At 45.2% G+C, this 27,459-nt stretch overlaps 1 protein-coding gene across 5 annotated transcripts in view; it reads right to left on the bottom strand.

Annotated features, from left to right (window-relative positions):
* The window catches only part of DYNC2I1 (dynein 2 intermediate chain 1), a 57,701-nt gene extending 30,884 nt beyond the window's left edge, over nucleotides 1-26,817 (bottom strand). For 3 of the 5 annotated variants that reach the window (XM_049642217.1, XM_049642218.1, XM_049642220.1), the window contains exons 1-8: nucleotides 26,687-26,817; nucleotides 19,489-19,542; nucleotides 17,923-18,337; nucleotides 15,002-15,093; nucleotides 12,785-13,093; nucleotides 7,954-8,030; nucleotides 5,265-5,319; nucleotides 2,417-2,479 (exon numbers count right to left, since the gene is read on the bottom strand). In XM_049642217.1, coding sequence (XP_049498174.1) covers nucleotides 2,417-2,479; nucleotides 5,265-5,319; nucleotides 7,954-8,030; nucleotides 12,785-13,093; nucleotides 15,002-15,093; nucleotides 17,923-18,337; nucleotides 19,489-19,542; nucleotides 26,687-26,701 — 1,080 coding nt within the window. In that variant the 5' untranslated portion in view covers nucleotides 26,702-26,817. The remainder of the gene's footprint in view (nucleotides 1-2,416; nucleotides 2,480-5,264; nucleotides 5,320-7,953; nucleotides 8,031-12,784; nucleotides 13,094-15,001; nucleotides 15,094-17,922; nucleotides 18,338-19,488; nucleotides 19,543-26,686) is intronic. The other 2 variants (XM_049642222.1, XM_049642221.1) reach the window with 2 other exon arrangements.
* Nucleotides 26,818-27,459: the final 642 nt, after the last annotated feature.

Raw genomic sequence — 27,459 nt, 5'->3', positions numbered from 1 at the left:
GAGGACGGCAGGGCCAGCCAGGAGGAGGAGGACGGCAGGGCCAGCCAAGAGAAGATGGAGTTCGGGAGGCATTCAGTGACGTGGCCGGGCGCCTTCCAGAACCCGATAAAGTGCCGTGCAGTAAACAGTGCCAGAAAACCAACACTTCACGCCACGCAGATTCTAGCTGCTCCTCAAAGTGGATAATACCTGGTCTGACTTTCTCAAAGTGAACAGGACTGACGGGATTATTAAGGACACCTCACTGCCTGGGGGTTGGGAAGTTACTTTATGCTGATACTTTTTAGGAAGAACTACTCCGGAAAAAGGTCCTTTGGGCACACTGTCATATAAAGTCACTGTTAATTACAGCGAATGACACATTACATTTATTGCATCAACAGATAAGACACCTGTTAACTGATAAGAGAAACAAAAATGTGTGAAGTTTTAAGCACATCTCGGGCATCACACTGCCCAATCCCATTCAGCTCCCGAGGACCCCTGACACCTCACCCACAGGGGCTCTGCACACGTCCCAGCAAACAACACACTCCCAGAGTGGGCCAGCCTCTCCTCCAGGGGACGGCAGGGCCGATGTGTCACTTCTCTGCAGAGCTCAAACCCAGCCAGAGACGATGACAACAAAAGTACCACCAGCAGAGCCCAACTGCCCCTTCATCAGTGGCATTAAGCAGAGTGTGGGGAATAAGCTTAGGAATTCCCTGAGCCTGCACTGATGGGTTCACAAGGCATAAAGAATTACAAAGCCATAGAATGCTCACACCCAAGTTTGGGTAAACAGGATCAGGTAAATAGGTACAGGAGACCCAGGATGGGGGGGGGGGGGGTGGAGGGGGGGCGGAGGGCAGAGGCCCCAGGATAGAGAGGGCAGAGCCAAAGCCCCAGGAGAGAGAGGGCGGGACCAAAGCCCCAGAATAGAGGGGGCAGGGCCCAGGCCCCAGGATAGGGAAGGCAGGGCCAAAGCCCCAGGGTAGAGGGGATGGGGCCCAGGCCCCAGGATAGAGAGGGCAGGGCCAAAGCCCCAGGATAGAGAGGGCAGAGGTCCCAGGATAGAGAGGGCAGGGCAAAGGCCCCAATACAAAGCTATATGAGGTAAATAAGATTAGGCATGCAGGGTGGATTCACCCCCCAATTTAGTACTATAGCAGAAAGCTGCTCTCACAGGAAGGAAGCACCAAATTAAGTAAACAGGTAAATAGGGCTATAGGCCACTGCAGGATGAAGCTGCCCAGAATGGAGGCGATTAGCAAAAGAAAGGTGCCTTGTTGACCCTGAGGTAGCAAGCTCTGTCTGTCTTGTTCCCTAGGCTGGTAAGATAAACAGACATGGTGCCTCAAGTCTGCTGTTAACATCCATCTGCCCTGGGCCAGGATTTTGGTTTATATTGACCCAAACCTCTAACACCATATATCTTCAAAACCCCCTTTTCCTCATGCCCATGAGTTAATGTTCCCAGATTTATTGTCTCTTTGTGCACGTCCATCAACATGTTTGTAAGCCTTTTGATCCTAATAAAAACGGAGCAAGGACCTTAATCGGGGCTCTTGTCTCCTCCCAGACATCAGCCATCTCTCACATTTTAATCCTGCGTCCCGCTTTCTGGCTGGACAAGGAAGAACTTTAGGCCCAGAGTCTAGGACAGTACAGTGCCTGATGCCTGACTGGTCAGTTCTGGAAAGAACTCTTATAAGAGGATAGTGCCATTTCCTTGATCTCCCTGGTTTGCCTCATATTTCTGAAAATTATCTGTTACCTTGACTGTCTCACCAATGACGAATCTCATCTTTTAGTTGGCTCCTTCAATCCTCCTCAACCTTCTTGAATTTGAATACAGGGCACAGATGAAAAGGCTGGCTGTTCACTTAGCTGGAACCTCCTCCCTGCCATGCTCTTTGCAAAGCCTTCTCCTCTCCCTGACAGAGGGAGGCCGCGGCATCCAAGCTCCTGCCCAGTGAACCAGTCACCTCCTTCCAGCCCAAGCACAAGATGCCTTTGGCACCACCCAGGACTCTCAGATGCAAATTACATGTCATTAAAATCTATTCCTTCCCTTCATACCAATGTTCTGCTGTCTAAAAGGAATAATGATGGGGCGCCTGGGTGGCTCAGTCGGTTAAACGTCCGACGTCAGCTCAGGTCACGATCTCACGATTTGTGGGCTGGAGCTCCGCGTCGGGCTGTGTGCTGATAGCTTGGAGCCTGAAGCCTGCTTCAGATTCTGTGTCACCCGTCTCTCTCTGCCCCTCCTCCGCTCATGCTATGTGTCTCTCTCAAAATAAATATTAAATAAATAAATAAATAAATAAATAAATAAAAGGAATAATGATTACCCTAATAAAAAGGCACTATGAAACCAAAGTATGATGAGTAAAAGCATGTCTTTGGCAAAATATAAAAGACATACTCTCCTTACCGCAATTTCTGCACTTCCTGGCCTCAGAGCCTGCTTCCACACTGCGGAGCCCTCTCGGCAGCTCTGGTGGAAGATAGCAGAGCCGGTCAGGCCAACCACTGATACACCTGGTCCCCCATGAAGGCACTGCCCTCAGTGGCTGAAGACCTGGGTTCTGGCCCCGAGGTGCACAAACAAGGTCACTGAGGGCAAGTAATCCTGTGCCTCGGTTTTCCCCTCTGAGAAATAGGAATAATTGTGCCCCCCCCCCCGCCAGCCACAGGAATGCATTCCAAGACCCCCAATAGATGCCTAAAACCGTGGATGGTCCCAAACCGTACACATGCCACGTTTTTTCCTATACGTACAACACCTATGATTTAATTTAAGTTTAATTTATAAATTAGGCACAGTAAAAGATTAGCAACAATAACTAATAACAAAACAGAACAATTATAATGATATCCTGTAATAAAAGTTATGTGACTCTGGTGTCTCTCTCAAAATACCTACTGTCCTGCATTCGCCCCTCCCTGTGATGATGTGAGATGGTGAAATGCCCACGTGACGAGGCGAAGGGAGGGGGGTAAGCAGGCGTGTGACACAGCATTGGGCTACTACTGACGTCTGATGATACGTCCGAAGACAGTCGTCTGCTTCCGGCCCGTTGCTCCCCGGGGATATCTGAACCACGGATAAGGGGGCACCACCGGACCTACTTCCCAGTGCCAGTGACCCTGCACCGGTGAGGAAACTGACTTCCAATCCTGTAGTGGTCACGGCACCAGGAAGGCACAAGTCCTAGACATCACTACCCACAACTATTCAGTGCATAAGACTGGAGACGGCATGGTGTATGACCATGAAGAGAATAAGGACTTCTCCGTGTGTCCAGAAAATTACTCTGGCATATTGTAGGCTTTCCATAATGCTGAAGAATTCAACGAAGATACACTCAGCATCGATGCTACAAAACATATGACCCAATTCACAAGCCAAAACAAGCTGTCAAATACCTTCAAGAATCTTTCAGGAAAAAAAAAAATCATACATTTCGCTCCACTGGCAAAAAAAAAAAAATAATGTAAAATATCTCACTGATAATTTTTTATATTGATTACATGTTGAAAAGATATTTCAGAAATATTGATTATAACATACTATTGAAATGAATTTTTTTTGCTTCTTTAATGTGACTACTACAAAGTTTATAACTACAAATGTGGCTCACGTTATAACTCTAATGAACAGTGCTAATCTAGAGCTCATGAAAAGAAGTGGAAGATAGAAGGAAAACATTAAAAAAAAAATCTATATTATCATCCAACAACTCCAGTTCAAGAATTTACCCACAAAAAGCGTGAGGGAGGTCTGCACCCCTCGAACTGAACGGTTTCCACAATGCACTAGGAAAAACAAGATGTTGCAGGGGAGTGGAGGTGTGTGTGCATGGAGGAAAAAAGGTGTCCCCAGTTACCAAATATAAACATTCATACACGGCTGTAAAAGATTACACAGAGAAAAGAATACAGGGGAAGCAGTCTCTGTAAGGCTTTTTTTCCTTAGGTGGTGAGTGCTCCAACCAGCCCCCAAAACTGAATGAATAAAACAAACCCACATCAAAACAACACATGCCGTGTGATCTAATTTATGTAAAAGTACATGTGTTTCGTGTATGTACATGGAATAAAGCGACACATAAAAATTTGGCACAAATGTTAAAGATGATTATCTCAGTGTCACGGGTTTCAGACAACTACCAAAGAAAGTGACAGAAAAAATTGTTCTTCATAAATAATAACCCAAATCTGCTTGCCACATTACCTATAATAACAAAACAACAAACTAAGAAAATGGTTGGATGATAATTAAAAACCCAGAGCCCGGCACTTCGCAGCGACCATCTCCATGAAGACTCCTCTGATGGGAAATATGACTCGGGGCTGCAACACAAAGACTGACAACCGCTCACCAGCACGGAGACCGCGGCGGGAGGGCGGGGCCGTGGGCGGCGTGCTGGTGCTGACGCCAAATGTAGGACAGAGCTTGCAGACAGAGCTTGCAGGTGAGGTCTGGGCCCAGGCTTCCCGGCGGGAAGACTTTAATACTGACACAATTCCCTCACTCGCCTGACTTCCGACTCTTCCGGAGGCAGCCGCGGTGATTTATGTCTCCAGGAGCTTGTCCCTTCCTACAAGTGGCCTAATGTACTGGGTGAAACACTGCTGCTCTATCCGCTAGTGACCAGGGGCGCCAAAGGCTCTGCTACCGTAGAGCTTCTCTATTTCTCCCTGTAGTTCTGTATCTTAAGGCTCTTTTGTTAGGTGCACGTGCACTTATAATTGTGGCATCTTCCTGTGAGCTAACTGTTGTACCATCATGCAGGTCCTTCGATACCTGTCTCCGAGTCACTTCTGTCTGACACTAGGGCAGGCACTGGAGCAATGACACACTTGCCGTCTGATGCTTTATCTTGTCCAGTTTTCTACTCTCCATCTATTTGAGTCTTTTAACCTAAATATGTCTACTATGTCCTCCTGGAATACCCACTCAGGAAAAACTCCCCTGCTGGCAAGGCCTGTCTCAGGCTCTGCTATCAAGGGGAATCACAAACAGACACTCGTGGCTAATCTTGCCGCCTAAGAAAATCAACATAAGGGCCCCTGGGGGGCTAAGTCGGTTAAACGTCTGACTCTTGATTTCAGCTCAGGTCATCATCTCACGGTTTGTGGGTTCAAGCCCCATGTCTGTTAGCACGGAACCTGCTTGGGATTCTCTCTCCTTCTCTCTCTCTGGCCCCCCCCCTGCTCACACTCTCTCGCTCTCAAAATAAATAAACTTAAAAATAAAATAAACATAAATGTCTTACCTTCTTTCTTGAGTCTTTATCTTTTCCATTATTTCTTACTAAACTCTCTGCATACCTAGAAAGTAGGACCAAATTCAAAATTAATTTTAAACAAAGACATGAAACCTAAAACATTTTACACTTCAATGAAGGCTCTTAGCAATATTTGATATGACTAAGAAACCCTATTCACTAGCAAACTTCCAAAGCCTGCTTCATTAGAGCAAGGAATACTAAGGTCTTCCTACATTTTCATTGTTCTAGCAGCAACCCTAGAAAGAAAATATCCTCAGTAGAGGGAAAAAACTATGTGTTTTAACAAAGTTCTATGTATGACTCTATATCCTTATGAGAGTTCTAGAAAACTCCTGTAATTTTATTAGTGAATCAAAAACATTACTTTACGTTTAACATATCTTTATTCCCAAAAGAAAGATTTAACTCGAAATAAGTTCTATTTTTTAATCACATGCTATATGTTAGCTAGGACCTAAAATTAAGGCTTTCAGATTCTTCACTTTCAGAACCTAGACTCACCAATTCAATACAGCATGTGGTCTAAAGAAGCAGAGAACTGAGCAGAAGCCCCAGGCAGCCCAGCAGGTCTGCGATACAAAGTCTAGGAACCTTCACCCCCAGGACTAAGTGCCAGGTTTGCTCAAACTTCAAAATTTAGGCAAAGTACTTTTTTTTTTTTTTTTTTTTTTTATTTATTTTTGAGACAGAGAGAGACAGAGCATGAACGGGGGAGGGGCAGAGAGAGAGGGAGACACAGAATCGGAAACAGGCTCCAGGCTCCGAGCCATCAGCCCAGAGCCTGACGCGGGGCTCGAACTCACGGACCGTGAGATCGTGACCTGGCTGAAGTAGGACGCTTAACCGACTGCGCCACCCAGGCGCCCCTAGGCAAAGTACTTTTAACCTGAGTTTCCCTGATCTGTGAAAAAGAATTACCAAATATGGTTGTCATAGAGAACAAATTAAAATCTAGAGCTTACATACAAAAAGAGCATACACACAAACTCTAATCTGTAATCTTCATCAAAATAAAAAGCTTCTGCACAATGAAGGAAACAACAAAACTAAAAAGGCCACCCATGGAATGGGAGAAGATATTTGCAAATGACATAGCGAATGAAGGGTTAGTATCCAAAATATACAGAGAACTTCTAAAACTCAACACCTGAAAAATGAATAATCCAAATAAAAAATGGGCACGTCTCCAAAGAAGACCCAGATGGTCAACAGACACACGACAAGATGTTCAACATCACAGATTATCATGGAAATACAAATCAAAACTACAATGAGTTATCACCTCACACCTGTCAGAACGGCTCAAATCAACAACACAAGAAATGACAAGTGTTGGCAGGACGTGGAGCAAAAGGAACCCTCGTGCGCTCTTGGCGGGAACGAGAATTGGTGCAGCCACTGTGGAGAACAGGGTGCGGGTTCCTCAGAAAGCTACATACACAAGTACCGTAAGAGCCAGCAATGACTCTACTAGGTTTTTACTCAAAGAATATAAAAATACTAATTCAAAGGGATACATGCACCCTGATGTTTATAGCATCATTATCTACAATAGCCTAGATATGGAAACAGCCCGAGTGTCCACCGAGTGATGAATGGATAAGGAAGATGTGATACACACACACACACACACACACACACACACACACACACACACACAAGAATATTACTTGGTTGGGCATAAAAAAGAATGAAATCTTGCCATTTGCAACAACACGGATGGAGCTAGGGAGTCAGCAAGGTCAGTCAGAGAAAAACAAATACCACATGATTTCACTCACATGTGCAATTTAAGAAACAAATTCTTTTCTCCTAAAGAGAGACAGACAAACCAGGAAACGGAGACAAAGCAGAGAACGCACCGCTGGTCACCAGAGGGGAGGTGGGTGGGAGGATGGGGGAACAGGTGTTGGGGACAAGGATGCACTTGTGATGAGCACCGGGTGATGTGCAGAAGTGCTGAGTCACTGTGTTCTACACCGAATCTAATATAACGCTGTATGTTAACTGGAATTTAACATAAAATATAACCCTGCGTGTTAAGCTGGAATTTAAATAAAAACTTTTAAAAACTCTAGAGCTTACAAACAAAACAAGACTTTACACACAAACTCTAATCCGTAACCTTCACAACACCCACACAAAATAGGTACCCTCCTTAGACCCTCACCAGCGGAGAAAAGGCTCTGGAGGACGACCCAACGTCCCAAGAGGGGGCAGGCCTGCCACTCCAGGAGGTTGGTGCCTGCACCCTGGCCCTCGCCAAGGCTACAAAGCCAAAGAAGGCACATTTGATTTGTGCTCTGACTTATACACATTGGCCAGGGGGCACCTGCTGGCAGGGAAGGGTGCCAGGAGCCCGCCTGCAGCGGCCCCGCCCTCTCCGGCTGTGCCACAGGGCAGAGGCTCCCCCCCACGCACACGCTCGCACTCCAAAGTCAGCGCTAACTTTCCAAGTTCGTATGAGCAGATGTTAAAAAAGCAAAACAAGACAAATAATTTATAACTAGTTTCCCAGCTACTTCAGGGCACCTAGGATATAATTTGGAGGGGTTGTATCAGGAGTACATGAGTATACCCATACTTCACTTTCATTTACTGGCTATAATCAGGACCGGTAAGAAAAAATCATTTTAAAGCATTCTTCAAGAAGCACAGTGCACATAATAGTCACCAGAGAGTGCATGATCCTTCCTGGCTGCTGGTCGGATCTCTCCTTGAACTTGCACCCCGATTTCTGTGCTCACTGTCCTATGGAACAGAAAATTCCATGACATTCATTAATAGATCACAGTAAATTAACTGTAATTAGTGAACTCTGTAAAACAAGCATGGACTCAAAATTCCACAAAAACATCTCTAATCTTTTAAAGTATGTTTTTACCAGCTAGCTTCAGTGAATTGTATACTTAATGTAAGGAAGATAAGAAAAGGTGTACTAAAAGGTGATGATACATTACCTCAGTAAGTCAAAGAAATTTATACTTATCAATTTCATATTACTTTCAGATAAATCTGACTGGTCCCTTGCACTGCTTAAAATTATGCACTTTCAAACATAATGTGGCTACTTCAGAGATCCATCTACCTACAAAAAAGAGAATGTAAACAATCTTCTCTTGAATTAAGAGAATCTATAAAAATAAAATTAAAACCATCAGATTGCAAACCAACATATCCAGGTAGGTCACTGAAACGAGAGAGGCATCTGTTGAATAAGCGTGGGCAGGAAGCAAGACCTGCAGGGTGGGGGGTCTGGAGGGAGAGCTGGCTGGTGACAAGACCCCAGGGGACGAGGGGAGTACCTCCCTAGGGCAGGGAAAGCTTACAAGACCTGGGGACTGATCCCTGAAGAGTGCAGAGCAGAAGGAAGGCAGGACTAAATCACTCACTAAGGAAGCCAATCTGGAGGGCAATACATAACATGTATCAAAAGCCTTAAAAATAGCTAAAAATATTCAAATACTTTCTTCGACCTATAAATTCTACTTCTGGGAAATTATTCGTAGAAAACAAAGACATGTATTAAGGTTTTAAATCTGTTCGTCACAGAATATTTATGAAATCAAAAAACCTGAATGTTCAATATTAGGTTATTTGTTAAATAAATAAGGTTATGACCATATGAAAGGATACCAGATGGCCATTAAGTATCCAGTTGTTAAAAATCACTTTCCAGGGGCACCTGGGTGGTTCGGCCCGGTAAGTGTCCAACTTTGGTTCAGGTCATGATCTCACGGTTCGTGAGTTCGAGCCCCACATCAGGCTCTGTGCTGACAGCTTGGCGCCTGGAGCCTGCTTCCGATTCTGTGTCTCCCCCTCTCTGCCCCCCCCCTCCCTCGCTCATGCTCTGTCTCTGTCTCTCTCTCAAAAAAAAATAAACATTAAAAAAAATTGTTTTAATTTATTTTCCAGAATGAAGAGAAAAAATAGCATGACTCTAATTTTGCATTTTTATAAAGTTCATTTATAAAGTTCATTTTCATATAGGAAAAGAATTGTAAGTATATACATATTTACTATTAAATTGATTATCTCTGAGTCTGGGATCATGAATAAATTTTTTTTTTACTTCTTCCTGTATTTAAAAATTCTTCCAAAATTAATTAGAGAAAAGTATAATTACATGTTTAACAGGAAGAACAGTCTGGCATCAGTCTACTAAATACATTGGAATGGGGAGAAAATGAAATCAGTAGTTCTAGGTAGGAAAAAATTATGATTTAATGGCTATCTAGATAAAAAGAAAACAAAGAAAAGGTAGCCATGAGCTCAGTGCTTTGTTCCCAAGCTGTGTGGGCTGGTCAGGAGGGTTCTGGCTAGCAACAGATGCCCACAAGGACCTGTTGAAGTCACTACCCCAAAAGCAGAGAGGAGCACGTCCATGTTCAGCAGTGGTTAATAGAGGGCTAGGGCCACGGGATTCTTCTGGTAGATAAGTCAATATTGCTCAGTTACCTTTAGAAGACACTCTGTTATAGTTATTATGCTTAAGCATGCCTTCTTCGTCCCTGAAAACTGAAAGAGTGGGGCGCCTGGGTCGTTCAGTTGGTTGAACGTCCAACTCTTGACTTCAGCTCAAGTCATGATCTCGTGATTCATGAGATCGAGTCCTGAGTCGGGCTCTGAGCTGACAGTGCAAAGCCTGCTTGGGATTCTCTCTCTCTCTCTCTCTCTCTCTCTCTCTCTCTTCCCCACCCCCGTCCTGTCTCCTCCCCTGCTTGCTCATGCTCATGCTCTCTCTTTCTCTCTCTCAAAATAAACTTTAAAAAAACAAAAACAACTAGAGGATGGGGGCCCTTGGCTGGCTCAGTCAGCAGAGCACACAACTCGTTTTTTTTTTTTATATTTTAATTTTATAAAGAGAGAGCACGTGAGTGGGGGAGAGGGGCAGAGGGAGAGAACCTTTTTTTTTTTAATTTCTTAAAAATGTTTTATTGGGGCGCCTGGATGGCGCAGTCGGTTAAGCGTCCGACTTCAGCCAGGTCACGATCTCGCGGTCCGTGAGTTCGAGCCCCGCGTCGGGCTCTGGGCTGATGGCTCGGAGCCTGGAGCCTGTTTCCGATTCTGTGTCTCCCTCTCTCTCTGCCCCTCCCCCGTTCATGCTCTGTCTCTCTCTGTCCCAAAAATAAATAAAAAACGTTGAAAAAAAAAAATGTTTTATTGATTTTTGAGAGGGAGAGAGCGACCAGGGGAGGGGTGGAGGGAGTAGGGGACAGAGGATCCGAAGCAGGCTCTGTGCTGACAACAGAGAGCCCAATGCGGGGCTCGAACTCACCAACTGTGAGATCCTGACCTGAGCAAAGTCAGAAGCTCAACAGACTGAGCTCCCCAGGCGCCCTGAGCACATGACTCCCAATCTCAGGGTGTGAGTTTAAGCCCTACCTCGGGTGTGGAGCCTACTTTAAAAACAAAAAAGAGAAACTGGAGGAGGCACACAATAAAAGTCACGCACAGTTAAAATAACAGACCAAAAACCATACAGAGAAAGTGAGAGAGAATGACGGAGAACACGACCCCCGGGAACGGTCCTGGCTCACACCTGTTACACAGTTAGTAATACTGGCCCTTGTACTTGATGGTCACCTCAGCGGAAATTACATCAATCACCAGGCTAACATAGTAACTAAGTTAAAAAGCATATTTTGAGCTCCTGAAAGTCACGGCAAAGAGAAATGTTAAATACACAGCGCTCACTAATCGCTTCTAATGTACTGTATACTTATTTATTTCTTTATTGTACGGCTCCTCCAATGAAACTTAAACACCACAAAAATACAAATTTGTGTTCACAGCTGTGTTCTCAGCACATAGAACAAAGGCCATCACACAGTGGCCAGTCCACAAATATGAACAAATTATTGAAAAGAAAGAAGTTTGTCAAAAGAGTCTCTCCTGGGGCTATTATGTTAATCCTCACGGAAAGAGCATTGTTGAAGGCAGTGGTTTTATTAACATGGGGCCATTTCTTAGGCCAGATGTGTATATTGTGACAAGTCTCAAAAAGGCATTTCTGTGGGGAACCAAACAGGTTGTTTCTAGGAACTAAATGTGATCTAGGGAACGTAAAATAGGCAAGTTCAATACAATGTTAGTGGTAGGATCTAGGTGGTGGAAACTTGTCGATTTTGCTGTATGTTTAAGAACGTTCATAATAAAATAATAGAAAAACACACTAAAAAGATTTAATCTAGGGAAAGAATTTTTTTAATGTTTTTTAAAGTTTATTTATTTATTTTTGAGAGAAAGAGAGAGTGTGAGCGGGAGAGGAATAGAGAGAGAGAGGGAGAGAGAGAGAATCCCAAGCAGGCTCCACACTGTCCGCACAGAGCCCAACATGGGGCTTGAACTCAAGAAGCATGACATCATGACCTGAGCCAAAATCAAGAGCCGGACGCTTAACCAACTGAGCCACCAGGTGCCCCTGGGGAAAGCGATTTAAAACACAAGAGGGATGAATACCTCTCGGTGAGGGTCCCTTCTCAATCACTGCCTCCCTCAGCTTGTTGACATGAGTACATGGCTAAGAATGTAAACACACAGTGAGGCTGATCCAAGGGAGGTCCAGGGACTTGAGATACACACATACACACATGGTTAATAAAACTGCTCCTGTCATACAACTGCTAAGAAACATGACCAGCGTTCTGATGAGGGGTGGAGGCTGCAGGTGACAGGGTAGGGGTGCAGTCCCGCTGTGAGGGAAGGTGCTGGCGAAGGTACCAGAAGGTGCAGGCACCAGGCTGATTTATCGCACTCAGCAAAGAGCCAGCTGGGATGGTCACGAGGCCAGGCAGCGACTGCAAAGGTGTTTTGGGACATCCTTAACACGCACTCCTCCACCAGACACACTTTGGTGGACGGGCACCGGTCAGTCAGAGTCCCAGGCTTTGGCTGAGCCACCACAGTCTGTGCCCCTGAAGGCCTGAGGCCCCGAGACTCATACCACCTGCCCCTCGCTTTGCTTCCACCTGACAGGCAGCACTGCCAAGAGGCAGGAGAATGAAATCGCTTTGCTTCAGAGTCTGGAAAAACAGCACAGCAAACAGTGTACACACGAGAACAAAAAATACAATTAGTATGGGAAAATATGAAGCAACTGCAGCGTCAGGCCCTTTGCAAGCAATGGTTTTATTTTTGTGTTCTGTTGGCTTTGTTTTGTAAACTTAATACTATTAATTCCGATTCAAACGTTTTGCTAAATTATTCACTTACTTGCCATTTAAAAATCTGTCTTTTTAATGTTTCAAAATTTCAGTTTTATGATAGATTTCTGAATAGATGTTAAAAGTACATTCACGATATAATCAGAAAACGTGACTTCCTATTTTCTAGTAGGTCAGCAGTCTCTGTTGGTCACACTGCACAGACTGAATCACGTCTTTACCAAGGTTACTACTTCTCAGCAACAGGTCTTATCATCTGGCCACACGGAGATCTACCTCCTCTCCAAGAGTGGTGACCTGGGGATGGCTACAAAGGCTACGAAGCGTCAGAAACGGTACCTTGGACTCTCTTTTCCTCAGCTCCTCTCTCGACGACCTCTCTTTTCTACCCGTGTCACCGGGGTGCCTCTCTTCGTCGAGACGAGCGCCTTCCCTGTGACGCTTCTCTCTGTGTCTGTCTTCCCCTTCCTTGTCAGAGAACAAGTTACTTTTTTCTCTTGAGTGCTTGTCTCTTTTTTCCCTCATGCTGCTTTTTTCTCGATGTCTCCGCTCTCGATCTGCTTCTTTCTGCCTCCTGTGTCTCCGCTCGCCTCCTTCTTTGTAAAGCCAGTACTGAACAGGATTGTCCTGACTGTCACCGTACTGCAGCTGTGAACGGGACCCACGGAAAACTGCGTCAGCACACGAACACGGCCGCTGGCCTTCGTACCTGCTGTGATGAAGGCAGGGGAGCCGCGCTGCCGCTCACTCCTCCATCCTGACCGTGAAGATGTGCTTCTGGAAGGAAATACCTGCTGTCGGCCGCACAATCCACAGGCTAGGGGCAACGGAGCACACCGGCCTTCACCCTGAAGTGGAACCCACGTGCAAACCCCTCAGCGCGGCAGGTGTGCCCCCTCCTCTGCAGCCTCTCCTGGTCATTCTTGTCACCTCCTCCCCAACTCTGACTGCACCCTGAGCTCCACCAACCCACGCTCCCTGCTGTGAGATGTGTGACTTCTGTGAACAGAGAACCATGTGCCCGCCAGCCCCTGTCCCTGGCAGTTCACGTGTCTGCTCCCCCACAGGGAGATTCGCAAAACTGGGCACCACTGTCTAGTCACCTCTGTAACCCCCAAACCACGACGGGTGACACTGTCCCATGGTGACGCGTGGCTATTTGCAGAACAGGCTGTGGGTGGGTCATATTTCCAGCTCGAGCTCACAATTTTAGGATCATCATCAGATGTCTCACCAGGACCCCAAACAGAAATGCCCTTCTCCTTCCACCAGGGCCAACAGGTTGTCACCGCTCACTCTACAGCCGGAGGGCTCTGTCCCTGTGGTCCCCCCTCCCACCACCCCCCATGGCCGCTCAGCGGCCCCCCGACTCTTCCCCTTCACCCGACTCCCACCCACTTTGCTCACTCTGCCAGGACAACCTTCCTAAAGAAACCATATGGGCAAACTCCTCGGTCGTAAAGTTAGATTACTACCACACACCCGTCACCAAGATCAATTCTATGGGGATTAAAAACTTAAGGGGTAAAAAATATTATAAGGACCCAAAACAAAACACAGGCACTACTTACATAATGCTGGTGGGGAAAAGGCTCTCCAAGCATTACATCAACAACCAAAACTATAAAGACAAACTTGACTACCTCATAACTTTGAACTTACTTATAAAAACAAAGATTCCATGAAAAAAATTCAAAACAGAAGTGGAAACATAAGTAACTAGCAGGGAGTTCATCTTTAAAGTCCTCCCAGAATAAGATGCTCTGTTAGGAAAGGAAGCAAATGCACACAGGGAATAACTGACAAGAGGGCAGGAAACCCTTTCATAAAATGCTCAGAAGTGCTCCCTTGTTCTGGATCAAATTAGCAAAGATTAAAAATTATGATCGTGTCCAGCGGCTGCCTAGGACACGGGGAATTACACTCTGACGATACAGCTAATTACAGCTTTTATGTAGAGCAGATGGAGTAAGTTTACATTACTCTCATCTAGCAAGTTCATTTCCAGAAATTAATCAGAAGAAAATAACTATGAATAAACAGAAAGACTTTACCCCATGCATGTCTTTACAGTAAAAAAATCCAGAAGCAACCTGAGCGTCAAAAAGAGCAGATGTGCCAAGAAAACTATGACACACCCATGTCATTGACTGTTATATTATGCAGCCATTAAAATAATATTATAGAGAAACGGGACTTAGAAAACTGCTCCAAATGTATCGTTTAAACAGTTCATAAAACTCCACGTGAAGAAAACGTGTGTATACACACACACTTGCACACAAATACGTACATAGACCTACTCTATCAGGACAAATACTTAAATACTATCAATAATTGTCTCTGGGTGGACTTTGTTTTTATTTCCTTCTTACTATTTGGATTTCCTAAATTTTCCAAAATCACCTCGTACTTCTCTTGGAATGGAAGAACAACACGTGCGTGTGACGGAAAAGCGGAGGCAAACTTCCTCAGACCTTGAATCCTGTTCCGACACTTTCCCAAACTGTTTCTAACGCTCCTGCGTGAGCACCCCCTCCTGGGCTTGCGGCCTACCTTTCTTTCTCGGTACCGCCTCTCCCTCTCTTCGTCCCCCCATTCAGAGCCTTCGTCTCTCCTCTCCTTCTCTTCCGCTCTTGCTTTGCTGCCTACAAAAATGGAACATATTTTCAACATTTCCAAACTTTCGCACATCGAAATGATCTTCCAAATCTTGCTGCAATCTCTACTGTACATATTACTTTATTATTTATTACATATTAACACCTATGAAAACAGATTCTTCAGTTAAAACACATCCTCCAGTATCAAGAATGGAAATTTCCAGGGGTGCCTGGGTGGCTGAATCAGTTGAGCGTCTGATTCTTGGTTTCAGCTCAGGTCATGATCCCACAGTTCATGATATCAAGCCCCACATTGGGCTCTGCGATAAGCACAGAACCTGTTTGGGATTCTCTCTCTCTCTCTCTCTCCCCACCCCCCTCCCAGCTTCTCTCCTGCTTGCACACACATGCACCCTCTCTCTCTCAAAAATAAGAAATTTTTTAAAAAGAATGGAAAGTTCTAGAATCTAAACTTAAAATGGCCTAAAGAGGGAAATCACAATGCCAACTGCCAGGGAGGGAACCTGGAAAATATGAGACTAGGGCCGCTGGAAATTCAAGAGGGGCACCAGCCCAAATACACATGCCATCTAAGTTCCTGGTCACTGACAGAAGCACCCAGGGAAGCAAAGCCCAGTCCATGGAGAAAAGCTGGGCCATCACCAAGTGCTTGGCTGCAAAGAAAGAAATGCCTGCCTCAGGGATGCCACGGGAACTGCACCAGCTCCACAACTCCTGGAGCCCACTGCTGAGGGCACAGTGGATGGGGGATGGGGGAGGCCCCTGTGGTGAGGAGAACCCACCCCTACCCACAATTTGAGGTCTCTCCCTGCTGGTCAAACTAGAGTTTCACTTTTGAATCTGTACAGACAACAAAAACAGTCATTAGGCTTAAAATTAAGAGAATCACCATTTTAAAAGATGAGGACAAAATTAAAGAGAACATGGAAAGAAAGTCCTTATGGAGCACTGATTGCTTTTCTAGGAGCCTGGAATACAAGAGATCCAAACAGGGTCAGGGAGACAGGTGTGGCATGCAGAGAGGGGCCGGGTTATGGGAGCCCGCAGGACAGAGTGGGGTCAGAGTGACTCCTGGGTTTTCCAACCCGAGGAAGGGAAGGGTGCAGCTGCATCAACTACAATGGGTAAGGCTTTGGGGAAGTAGGGTTTGTGGGGATTTGAGAAGCTCAGGTCAGGACCCATTATGTTTGCAACATCCATCAGATGTCAAAGGACACGAGGATGTGTAAGCCCAGAACTCAGGGAAGAAACCTAGCTGGGGACCAAAACTTGGAAATCGGGAACAGATGACAAGTGTATAAAATCATGAGAAAGGATGCAGTCAGAGGGAGGGAGCAGATGAGGTAGCCCAAAGAGCAAGGCCACACTTCCCAGAAGAGGAGGCTCAGAGGAGATGGGAAGGGCCCGGAAACGCCAAGGAAGGGGAGGGAATGTCAAACAGTCTAATCGTATGATTACTCGTATCGATAATGCCTTGAAGAAATAAGGTCAGGTAGCAACCACAAAAGAGTGATGCGAGAACAAAAAAGATTTTATTAGAAATAAATACCAAGAGCATCAATATAATAATACTAAAAAGAAGCAACGGATAGGATAGTTGCTGTTAAACTTACCGAGTGGTGAACCCGCTAACCCGTAAGCACACCCCTAGGTATACCTCACCCAACAAAAATGCACTCACGCCTCGACAGCTGCACCGCTGCTGAGCTGTGTGCCGACACCTGAAGTGGCCCGGCAGAAGGCGACAGCGTGCAACACAAACAGGAATGAAGGGCCTGGTGTCCATCCTTTTCGGAACCAGGATCTCCAGCCTTCCTGACGATTCTAACAATTCCTACACATTCTTTAAATATATTCCTTTCTGTGGGGCGCCTGCGTGGCTCAGTCAGTTGAGCGTCTGTCTCTTGATTTTGGCTCAGGTCGTGATCTCATGGTTCGTGAGATCGAACCCCACCTCAGCCTCTGTGCTGACAGCGCGGAGACTGCTTAGGATTCTCTCTCTCTGTCCCTGCCCTGCTCGTGTGTGCACATGCTCCGTCTGTGAAAATAGATAAATGAACTTAAAAAAAAAACAAAACATGATTTTAAAAAATAGTAATAAATACGTTCCTTTTTGTTTATGTCAGCTAGTTTAATTTAAAAAATACAATACTTCCATTTTAAGGTGGGGGGCATGCACCTTCACCTTAGAATCCTGGGAATTTAGACAAAAACATTTAAATCTTACAATAAAACTGACACTTTTGAGGTATTCTTATCAAAAAGCATTATTTTGGGGGCGCCTGGGTGGCTCAGTCGGTTAAGCGTCCGACTTCGGCTCAGGTCATGATCTCACGGTCCGTGAGTTCGAGCCCCGCGTCGGGCTCTGTGCTGACGGCTCGGAGCCTGGAGCCTGCTTCAGATTCTGTGTCTCCCTCTCTCTCTGACCCTCCCCTGTTCATGCTCTGTCTCTCTCTGTCTCAAAAATAAATAAACGTCAAAAAAATAAATAAATAATAAAAAATAAATGAATAAATAAAAAGCACTATATTTGTTTATTTACAATGTAGACTCAGCTTTACTTGGGTGATCTAATGAGTTTCAAGAGTAAAACTCTAGCAAATGAGAAACTGTGTTACTCCTTTCACTGACTGAATGGGTTTTTAAAATATCAAAAAGAAAACAGTGAAAAGGACACACACACACCAGAGGCCTACGCCTTCAAGGCCCAAGCTCAGCCGTCTAGAAAAGCACGAGAGAAAACACAATGATGAGTGAGCAACCGCTCCGAGGAAGCTCTTTTACGGAGAAATGCAGACAAGACACAGCGAACGGGGGGCTTGAAGCGGGGCCACCTGCCGCAGAGACACGCACCTGCCCGCGCCCTGCGCTCCGCCGGCTCCGGGAGCTGCCAGCCCAGCAGGTTGTGCTGGGCCGTCTGCCTCAGCTCCTCCCTCCTCGCTCTGCGCTCTCTGTCCTTGTCCCTGTCTTTTCCTCGACTGTGAGACTTCTCTGCGTCCTGCTCTCGGTATTTCTCTTTGTGCCTTTCTCTGTCCCGGTCTCCGGAGTCCTTTTTCCTTTCCCTTGGCTTTTCTCGGTCTCTGTCCCCACGAGGGTTCTCTCTGGACGCGTGACCGTCTCTCTCAGCAGGCCTCTCTCTGTGCTTGGTGTCTCGGTCCGGGTCCCTGTGCGTTTGCTCTTTGTCTTCAGGGAAGTCCACTTCTGACTCCTTACGAAGCTTTTTTTCTCTGTGCTTCTTATCTCCCTTGGGATTACCTGAGTGTGCGGCCTAAACCAAGAGAAAGAAAGCAGAATCCGGAATGTGAGTCCTGCTCATTGAGGTGTCTTCACACTAGCTTCCCCTGCTCTCCATCCCAGCAAGACGGGCCTGGAAGACGTGTCTCTGAGGCCACAGTAAGCGGAACCCGATGGAGCATTTCTACGACTGGCAACGGGCACCCGTTCACAAGGGACATTCACTTTTGCTGGCAAGTCAAATCTGAAATACTATACCGAACAGAAAGAAAAAAAAAGGCATACTGTAGCTGTGTCTTAAAGTCTCTGAGACAGCAACAGCCTGGGTCCCACTCGAAGAACAAGGACACTCTCCCTTATAAAACTCTCAGGAGGTCTCGATCTCAACCCATTAATCTTAAAGATAAAACCCCCAGTTATTTTACCAGCAAAAATGGGTTTCTTCAGGAACGGCAGAGAATTGCAGCCTGGGACAATTAAGCTGTGGCAAAACCACAGGTGATTCTGCAGAACAGGGAGAGGAGGCTCTTTCACAGAGGAAAGGGGGAGCCGGGAGGGGCCGCTATAACCTAAAAGCCCATTGGGGTGAACTGGGAGCCCGAAGTGTGGTGGCGGCTCATGAGCTGAGCTGTCGCCAGGGCAGGAGGAGACCTCCCTTCCTCCTGCCGGGCTGGCAAAATAGTATCACGTGCAAGGTGCATCTCTTCCCGTCGGGTCTGCAGTGGACAGTGGAGTGGTGGTGCCTGAGCCCCCCCAGTGCTGGCCTCCCGACCCCCTTTTCCTTTAATTAATTTTCACAGCCCAAGCCCCTTCCACACACACCACACAGACACACACACGCACACACGTGCACACACAAATACACACATGCAAACATACCACACACACACACAGACACATATGCACCCACAGTGCACACTAACACGCACATGCACAGACACACATGGCACACGCCCTGAACCCTAACAGAAACCTGATGGAGCTGGTGGGACGCTGGGCTGGGCAACCCCGTTCCCCCCACAGTTCCAGAGCTATTAACCGTACGGCTTTATCTCTGAGTCGAGAATGCTTCTGAAATGAGCCACACATAAGCAAAGTTAGGCTGTGTTGAAAACCAAATAAAACTGTCCAAGAAACCATCCAAGGTCCAAAAGGACCCCAACCCAAATCTTTAAAACGTGTTACCCAGAGGTGTTTTCTGAGGTCATCTGCTTTCCAAGTATCATCTTTCGTTCTTCTCTAAAAAGAAAATTATAAAGTTAGAATTTTTAAAGTTTAAAAAACTAATTTTGCCGCTCTAGTGAGCTGCTTTTTTATTAGGCCATGTAAGTCAATGGCAATTAGTCATTGACATGCAAGAAATTACTACCTACTAGAAGGAAAGGCATTAGTAACACAGACTTTTAAAAAAATTACTCCTGGGGCACCTGGGTGGCTCAGTCGGATAAGCGTCCGACTTCGGCTCAGGTCACGATCTCATGGTTTGTGAGTTCGAGCCCCGCGTCGGGCTCTGTGCTGACAGCTCAGAGCCTGCAGCCTGCTTCAGATTCTGTGTCTCCCTCTCTCTCTGCCCCTTCCCCACTCATTCTCTCTCTCTCCGTCTCTCAAGAATAAACATTAAAAAAAATTTTTTTTAATTACTCCCTAGTCTAAATGTACCTATAAACGATTATAGTATGTGTTCTTCTGAGTACTTCATAAGAGTAGGTAACACACATTCCCCACCTTTCCCCATGCCACCCAGTGCCCCATGTCAATGTCTAGTCCCACCGCCCAACATTTCTAGCTGCCAATGGAGCAGTTTCCCCTGAAGTGTCCCTGCTTCCCCTGAAGTGTCCCTGCCTGGCAGGCTGCCCCTGTCAGGGGCTGAGCACACAGCAACATGACTCCTCCATAGGCCCATATACAGTTCACCTGCCACGTGCAAGACATATTTGAATAATGAAAGAAACTCACGAAGCAAATTGCTCAAGGATGTTTTCTGTAGACAACAAGAGAGATTTATCCAGATTATTTTATTTTCCCTTTGAGAAACACTGCTTTGAGGGTACCAAAAAAAAAGGTAAAATTTTTGTAAGGTCCAGATTTTTTTAAATATTTTTTATTTTTAAGTTTATTTATTTTGAGAGAGAGAGAGCAGAGGAGGGGCAGAGAGAGAGGGAGAGAGAGAATCTCAGGTAGGCTCTGTGTGGTCAGAGCAGAGCCTGATGTGGGGCTCAAACCCACGAATCATGAGATTATGACCTGAGCTGAAACCAAGAGTCAGACGCTTAACCGACTGAGCCACCCAGGCACCCCTGTAAGGTTCAGATTCAAAGCTAATGTAGTACAAATGAAAAACGAATAGTTATTCATGGATAAGCCACCAAAAATCTTGGTGTGAAAATTAGGGAAATAGAAAAATCATTCACAATAGTTCATAAGTATGCTAATTAGAAATAAATACAAAGCAATCACTTTTAAGATTCTAGCCAAAGTATACTATAACCACAAAATGTACTGAGTTCCTTCTGGAGTGGATTGCAGGTCAGCAGTGTAGGGAGAGGGTCGAAGACAAACCACTGACAGCAGGGGGTAGCCGAGCTCCATTCCCACGGTGGGGGGTAGGGGGCGCTGGGAGCACTGAAAGGAGCAGCCAGGGCAGGGAAAATCACCCAGGGGTGGTCTGCGTAAATGCAGCCAGGCTGGCTGTGTCTGCAGGCAGGCAGCTGTGCAAGTCAGCAGCCCACCTTCCCACAGAGGCCTCATCCTTCCTGAGGGTTCCATTTCCAGGATGGCTCTCAGGTCCTAGGGAGAAATACTCCTGGGTTGCAGACACACATGGACATCTCCAAGGGACAGAGGAAGGGTGCACAACTGCAAATGTACGAGAAGGAGAGGCAGGCCTATCCAAGTGCTGGCAAAACGACCCACCACCCTGAGCTTTGCCAGACAGCAGCCCCGGGGGGCTGGGCCACCACAAGGATGTGGCCTTAGGCTGCCAGGAGCCGCTAAATGTTAGGGCTCTTCATGCAGGAGAACCTTGTAAGTGGGTTAGTGAGGACCATTCTCAGAGAGCCCAGTGTACTTGCCCTAGAACATGCAGCCTTTCGAAAAACAGAATGAAATAGCCCCACACCTGTCTGAACAGTTAACAGCAGTTACCATTAAGTGAATGGCTGGAACATGGCGATTCCTAATTCATAACAACATTTAAAAGAAAGTAGAAATTTATTTTCTTCTAAGGATAACCTAAATATAAACATATATATCTACATATATATGTTTACACATTTCAAGCTACGATTAATAAATTTCATGACAATAATAAACTCACACATTACCAATTACTTGGTATGTAACAGAAAAATTTAGAAATTTCTAGAATTTTCATTGGGCACTGAAATAAATAAAAGCCATAAACACTGGAAGCAAGGCAAACTAAAGTGTTTTTAAAGAACTGCCACTGAAAACTGTCACTACCCTTATCAGGGTAGTCAGCAAACATGCCATTAAATTTTAGTTTTCTAAGAATAACTACACAATACTGAACCCTGGTATGATCCTAGCAGAAATAAAGAACACAAAACTTGTAATGTTAGTGACAGCTATGATGTCAGCAAATAAACATACTGACACAAACCCAAAGAAGAGCTTGGTACATGGTAAAGTTACAATAAACAACATCGGGACGCCTGGGTGGCTCAGTCGGTTAAGTGTCTGACTTCAGCTCAGGTCATGATCTCGCTGTTTGTAAGTTCCAGCTCCACATCGGGCTCTGCACTGATGGTGTGGAGCCTGCTTGGGATTCTCTCTTTCCCTCTCTTTCTCTCTGTACCCCTTCCCCACTTGCGTTCTCTCTCAAAATAAATAAACTTAAAAAAAAATTAAACAACATCAAAAAGTCCAGTACAATTTTATTCCAATCACTTCATGAAGGCTTTATCCTTCCCTTGACTTTATGGAACAAAATACGCTAATTCTTCAGCACTCTAATAATCACATGACTAAGTTCTAATGACCAGGAGATTCACTTCCTAAAAAGTTAATGACCAACTTGCAAATGAGAACCTAATATGGGTATTCAGTAGCTGCTTTTGCTACTTTGAAATGTTTATTTTACAAATATGTATTAGAAAACCCCCAAAATAATCCAAAGCAATGCAAAATGTGATCGACTAGGTGAACTGTCATCCAAGATCACAGAAAGCCAGCAGAGAGAAAAGATCTAATAGGGAAATACATGTCTGACAATTAAATGTTTGGGGAAGTAAAGAGCCTGAGGAATCTCCATGCTCTGGAATCCTAACTCACTGGTTAAGAACAAGGGTTTTACAAACAATCCTGGGAAAGGACTCGGAGGGAACGAGCAAAGCAAACCCCTACTATTCAAAACACTTAACTTTAATTAATCTGATGCTTCATTCAAAAATATGAAAACTCAATCAGGCATTTGAGAAAAAAATGACATAAGAAAGAGAAGAATCAAGAAAAATAAACAAAGAAAACGACCCTGAAAGAAAAGACTTTTAACTCTAGGGATCAAACTGAGGGTTGACGGAGGGAAGTGGGTGAGGGATGTGCTAAATGGGTGATGGGCATTAAGGAGGGCACTTGTTGTGATGAACACTGGGTGTTATATGTAAGTGAGAATCACTAAATTCTACTCCTGAAACTGATTCTACACTGTATGTTAACTACCTTGAATTTAAATAAAATCTTGTAAGAAAAAAAAAATAAAGAAAATGACCCAAAGAAAAAAAGAGAAATATTAATTAAAAAAAAAAATCAAAGGGATACATGCCCCCCCCCAATGTTCATAGCAGCATTATTTAAAATATTTATTTAAAATAAAAATTATGGAAACAGCCCAAGTGTCTATTGATTGATGAATATGGTGGGGGGGATGCCTGGGTGGCTCAGTAGGTTGAGCGTCAGACTTCGGCTCAGGTCATGATCTCACAGTTTGTGAGTTCAAGCCCCACATTGGGCTCTGTGCTGACAGCTCAGAGCCTGGAGCCTGCTTTGGATTCTGTGTCTCCCTCTCTCTCTGCTCCTCCCCAGCTCATGTTCTCTCTCTCTCTCTCTCTCTCTCTCTCTCTCTCTGTCTTTCTCTGTCAAAAATAAACATTAAAAAAAGTTTAAAAAGAAAAGATGTATACATATACAATAGAATATTACTCAGCCATAAAAAAAATAAAATCTTGCCATTTGCAAGGACATGAATGGAACTACAGAGTATTATGCTAAGTGAAATAAGTCAGTCAGAGAAAGACAAATTCCATATAATTTCACTCATATGTGGAATTTAGAAAACAAAACAAATGAGCAAAAGGGAGAAAAAAGAGAGAGAAATCAAGAAACACTCTAACTTACAGAGAACAAACTGATTGTTAGTAGGAGGGAGGGGTGGGGGGGGATGGGTGAAACAGGTGACAGGGATTAAGAAGTGTACTTGTCTTAATGAGCATTCAGTAATTTATGAAATTGTTGAATCACTATATTGTACACTAGAAGTTAATATAACACTGTATGTTATAACTGTATGTAATATAACACTGTATGTTAACATATTGTTGAATCACTATATTGTACGCTAGAAGTTAATATAACACTGTATGTTAACTCTATGGGAAATAACTTTTTTTTTTTTTTAGTTTTAAAAAATTTAAAAAAGCTTCCTGCACTTGCCCCAAGGGGAGACCATGCTCCCTAGCCCTTTACTTGTAACAAGTAATAAAAGTTCTTTGCTTTCAAAATTAATTAATTAAATTAGATTTAACAATTAAGTAGATGGAGTCAACATTAAAGTTGCAGAAACCAGAATATAGAAAACATAAAGTCAAGGAGATGGGAAATATGTGCCACAAATTCAACATCTAACAGCTGAATCAGAGTTCCAGAGAGAATGGAGAAAACAGAAAGAAGTACATACAGAATAGAAAAAAAAAAAATGTCCTGGGGGCACCTGGCTAGCTCAGTTAAGCAACTGGCTCTCAATTTCAACTCAGGTCATCATCTCATGGTTTGTAATATCAAGCCCCATGTCAGGCTCTGCACTGACAGCAAGGAGCCTGCTTGGGATTTGCTCTCTGCCCCTCCCTTACGTGAGCACACACATTCTCTCTCAAAAATGAACGAAACATTAAAAAAGAAAGAAAGGGGGCGCCTGGGTGGCGCAGTCGGTTAAGCGTCCGACTTCAGCCAGGTCACGATCTCGCGGTCCGTGAGTTCGAGCCCCGCGTCAGGCTCTGGACTGATGGCTCGGAGCCTGGAGCCTGTTTCCGATTCTGTGTCTCCCTCTCTCTCTGCCCCTCCCCCGTTCATGCTCTGTCTCTCTCTGTCCCAAAAATAAAAAAATAAAAAAATAAACGTTGAAAAAAAATAAATAAATAAATAAAATAAAAATAAAAAAGAAAGAAAGAAAAAAGTGTCCTAGAAGTAAAGGTAGACTTGAGTTTTCATTCTGAAAGGGAAAATCAAATGTCAAAAATAATGAATGAAAAAAAGACCCAAAATAAACACATTGCCATATATGCTCAGAACACCACAAAGATCCTAAATCTTCTGGAAAGAAAGAAAATGTTACTTACAAAAATATCTCATCAGCCAAACTGGTTGCTAGAAGGTGAAAGCAGAATGCCTTCAAAGTCCCAGGGAAATTAATTCTGATCCTAGAATTCTATGCTAAGCTAAAGTCTCAAACAAGTGTATCAGTATACTAAAGACTTTCTTCCTACATACTCTCATTTAAAAAGGTACTTGAGGATTTACTCCAGGGGAGAAAGGGGGATTTCAAGAAAGTTGATGACACTGGATCCAAAAAAACAGTAGACCTAACCCAGAATTACACATAAAAGAAATTCCCAGACAATAGCTTTGAAAAGGTCTAGAAAAAAATTAGCCGTGATTAGAACAGAAGTCAGAGAACTCTGAGAAGAATCTTTTAAAGCAGATTTTATTAAACAGATAATATGACTGATTAATAAGCTAAAATATGTAAGTGATAAGGTTAAGAAAAAGGGGATATGTTCTTTTTTGTCAAAGAGAAGGCAAATACAAATTACAGGAAAACCAAAGAACCATTTAAGAAAGACATGCTCCAAATATGAAGTAAACTACGTGTGGTACAATTAATTGAAAGTAAGAAAATATGATCTAGTGACTCTGATGCCAGGAACATAGTTCCTTGAGCAGCAGGAGTTGAGGGATACACGACTGCATTTTCTCTGTTGGTGCATTCACACCACTAAGTTCTACAGTAAATACTACTCATGTATTAATCATGTATTACAGTGTGGATTGGTTTTCTATTTCAAAATCAACCTACAAACAAATCAGAGAATGCAGGTTAAGAATGACTTATGAAAATATAAGAGAATGGTATGGAAGATGACAGTGGTCAGGAAGTTGGTGGAATTTAAAATAGATGGAGGGTAGCATAGGATACTAACTTCTTAATCCTAACCAATGGAAAGTCAAAAGATACTATCTAAAGTTGACATAACACAAAATAGATATAAAGAATACTAGTTAAGGGGTGCTTGGGTGGCTCAGTCGGTTGAGCCTCCGACTTCAGCTCAGGTCATGATCTCCTAGTTGACGAGTTCGAGCCCCGCGTCGGGCTCTGTGCTGACAGCTCAGAGCCTGGAGCCTGCTTCCGATTCTGTGTCTCCCTCTCTCTCTGCCTCTCCCCCGCTTTTGCTCTCTCTCTCTCTGTCTCAACAATAAAGATAAACATTAAAAAAAATTTTTTTAAACATGTTAACATTGCAGAAGTAAATGATAAAGGAAAAAACAAAAATAAGAGAAAGAAGGAAAAGTAGGAAATGCATGCAAACTAAAACCCTCATCTTTTACTGTTCAGGAATCAATACACGAGAAAAACAAAATTTACCGAGTGTTAGTAACACTGTTTTAAGCACCATTCTAAGCACTTTTCTTACAAAATCCCATTGACTCCTCATAAACACCTATGAAGTTGCTATTATTAATGTCCCAACTTTATAAACTGCAAAATAAGACCTGTTAAGTCATTTTCTAGACATCATGCAAGGAAGTAGAGAAGCCAGAATTCAAACTCCAGCCACTTCACTGCATTCCCTCCCTCGGAAGCTGGGCGCGACGCTGCTAACGCAGGTCAGAGGAAGAGGGGGTGACCCCCCGCAGAGCAACACCGTCCCATCACTCAAGAGTCCACGGCTCTGTACTCCCATCCGTCCACGCCACCACCTGGCTCCCGACGACGCGCACACCCTGCCACAGCCCGCCCTGGACCAACTCCTACAACACCCAACACGCGACGCGACCGCGGCGGGAGGGAGGCCGGGACGCCGACAACCGTGCGCTCCGGGCCCACGGGCGACCCCGGGACCTGCCCCGCGAGCCTCCCGCTCGCACCCACCTTCCCGGGCTCCATCGCCGCTCGCAGGCCGCGGCAGCGAGGCTGGCGTCCCCGGCTCCTAGCAACTGGCAGGCGCGAGCAACCGAGCGCCGAACGACCGCTGTCCCGGCATGCCGCGCGCCTGCTTCTAGCGTGCTTGCGCTCTTCCGGCCCCTAGCCCTTGGCAGGCACGAGCAGAAGAGCGCCGGGCCACCGCTATCCCAGAACGCCCCGCGGCCGTTCCCGGAGCGCCTGTGCCTCCCCGGCGCCTAGCAACTGACAGGCAGAGGCAGCAGAGGGCCGAGCGATCGCTGGCCCGTCTGACGTCCACTCCCCACCCCACCCCCCGCCCCTGCAGCCCGGGCCTCGCCCGGTGATGCGTTAAGGAAGGGGCCGAAGCCGGGGTCCCCTGCCTGGTCAGCGTCCGGTTGGGTGAGGGGGCGCGGGGCTTGGCGCGGGGACTAAACTGGGCTGACCCTCCGGCCAGGCTGGGAGGACTGGAGCTGAGCCGGGTCACTGGACATCCGGAGCTACAACGAGGAAACTGAGGCATGGCTGCTGAGCCGACTGCGGCTTAACCGGCTAAACTCAATCTTCTGGGGTCTTTTATCCTCGGAGCCCACCGACCAGGTGCCTGGAGGGCGGTATTCTCGGGTCCTGAAACTGCATCAGGAAGCAATCTCATGTCCCACCTCTTACAAGCAAGAAAATTAAGCACCCCGAAATTAGACTTAGCAAATGTACAGATTAGAGAAGAGCTTTTCATCTGTGTATGAAGGTTTTGCGCCTTAAAA

Source organism: Panthera uncia, chromosome A2 (genome assembly GCF_023721935.1).
Source record: "Panthera uncia isolate 11264 chromosome A2, Puncia_PCG_1.0, whole genome shotgun sequence".
NCBI classification, from domain to species: Eukaryota; Metazoa; Chordata; class Mammalia; order Carnivora; family Felidae; genus Panthera; species Panthera uncia.
The sequence above is the reverse complement of the archived record's forward strand: the minus strand, read 5'-3'. Positions and strand labels throughout refer to the sequence as shown.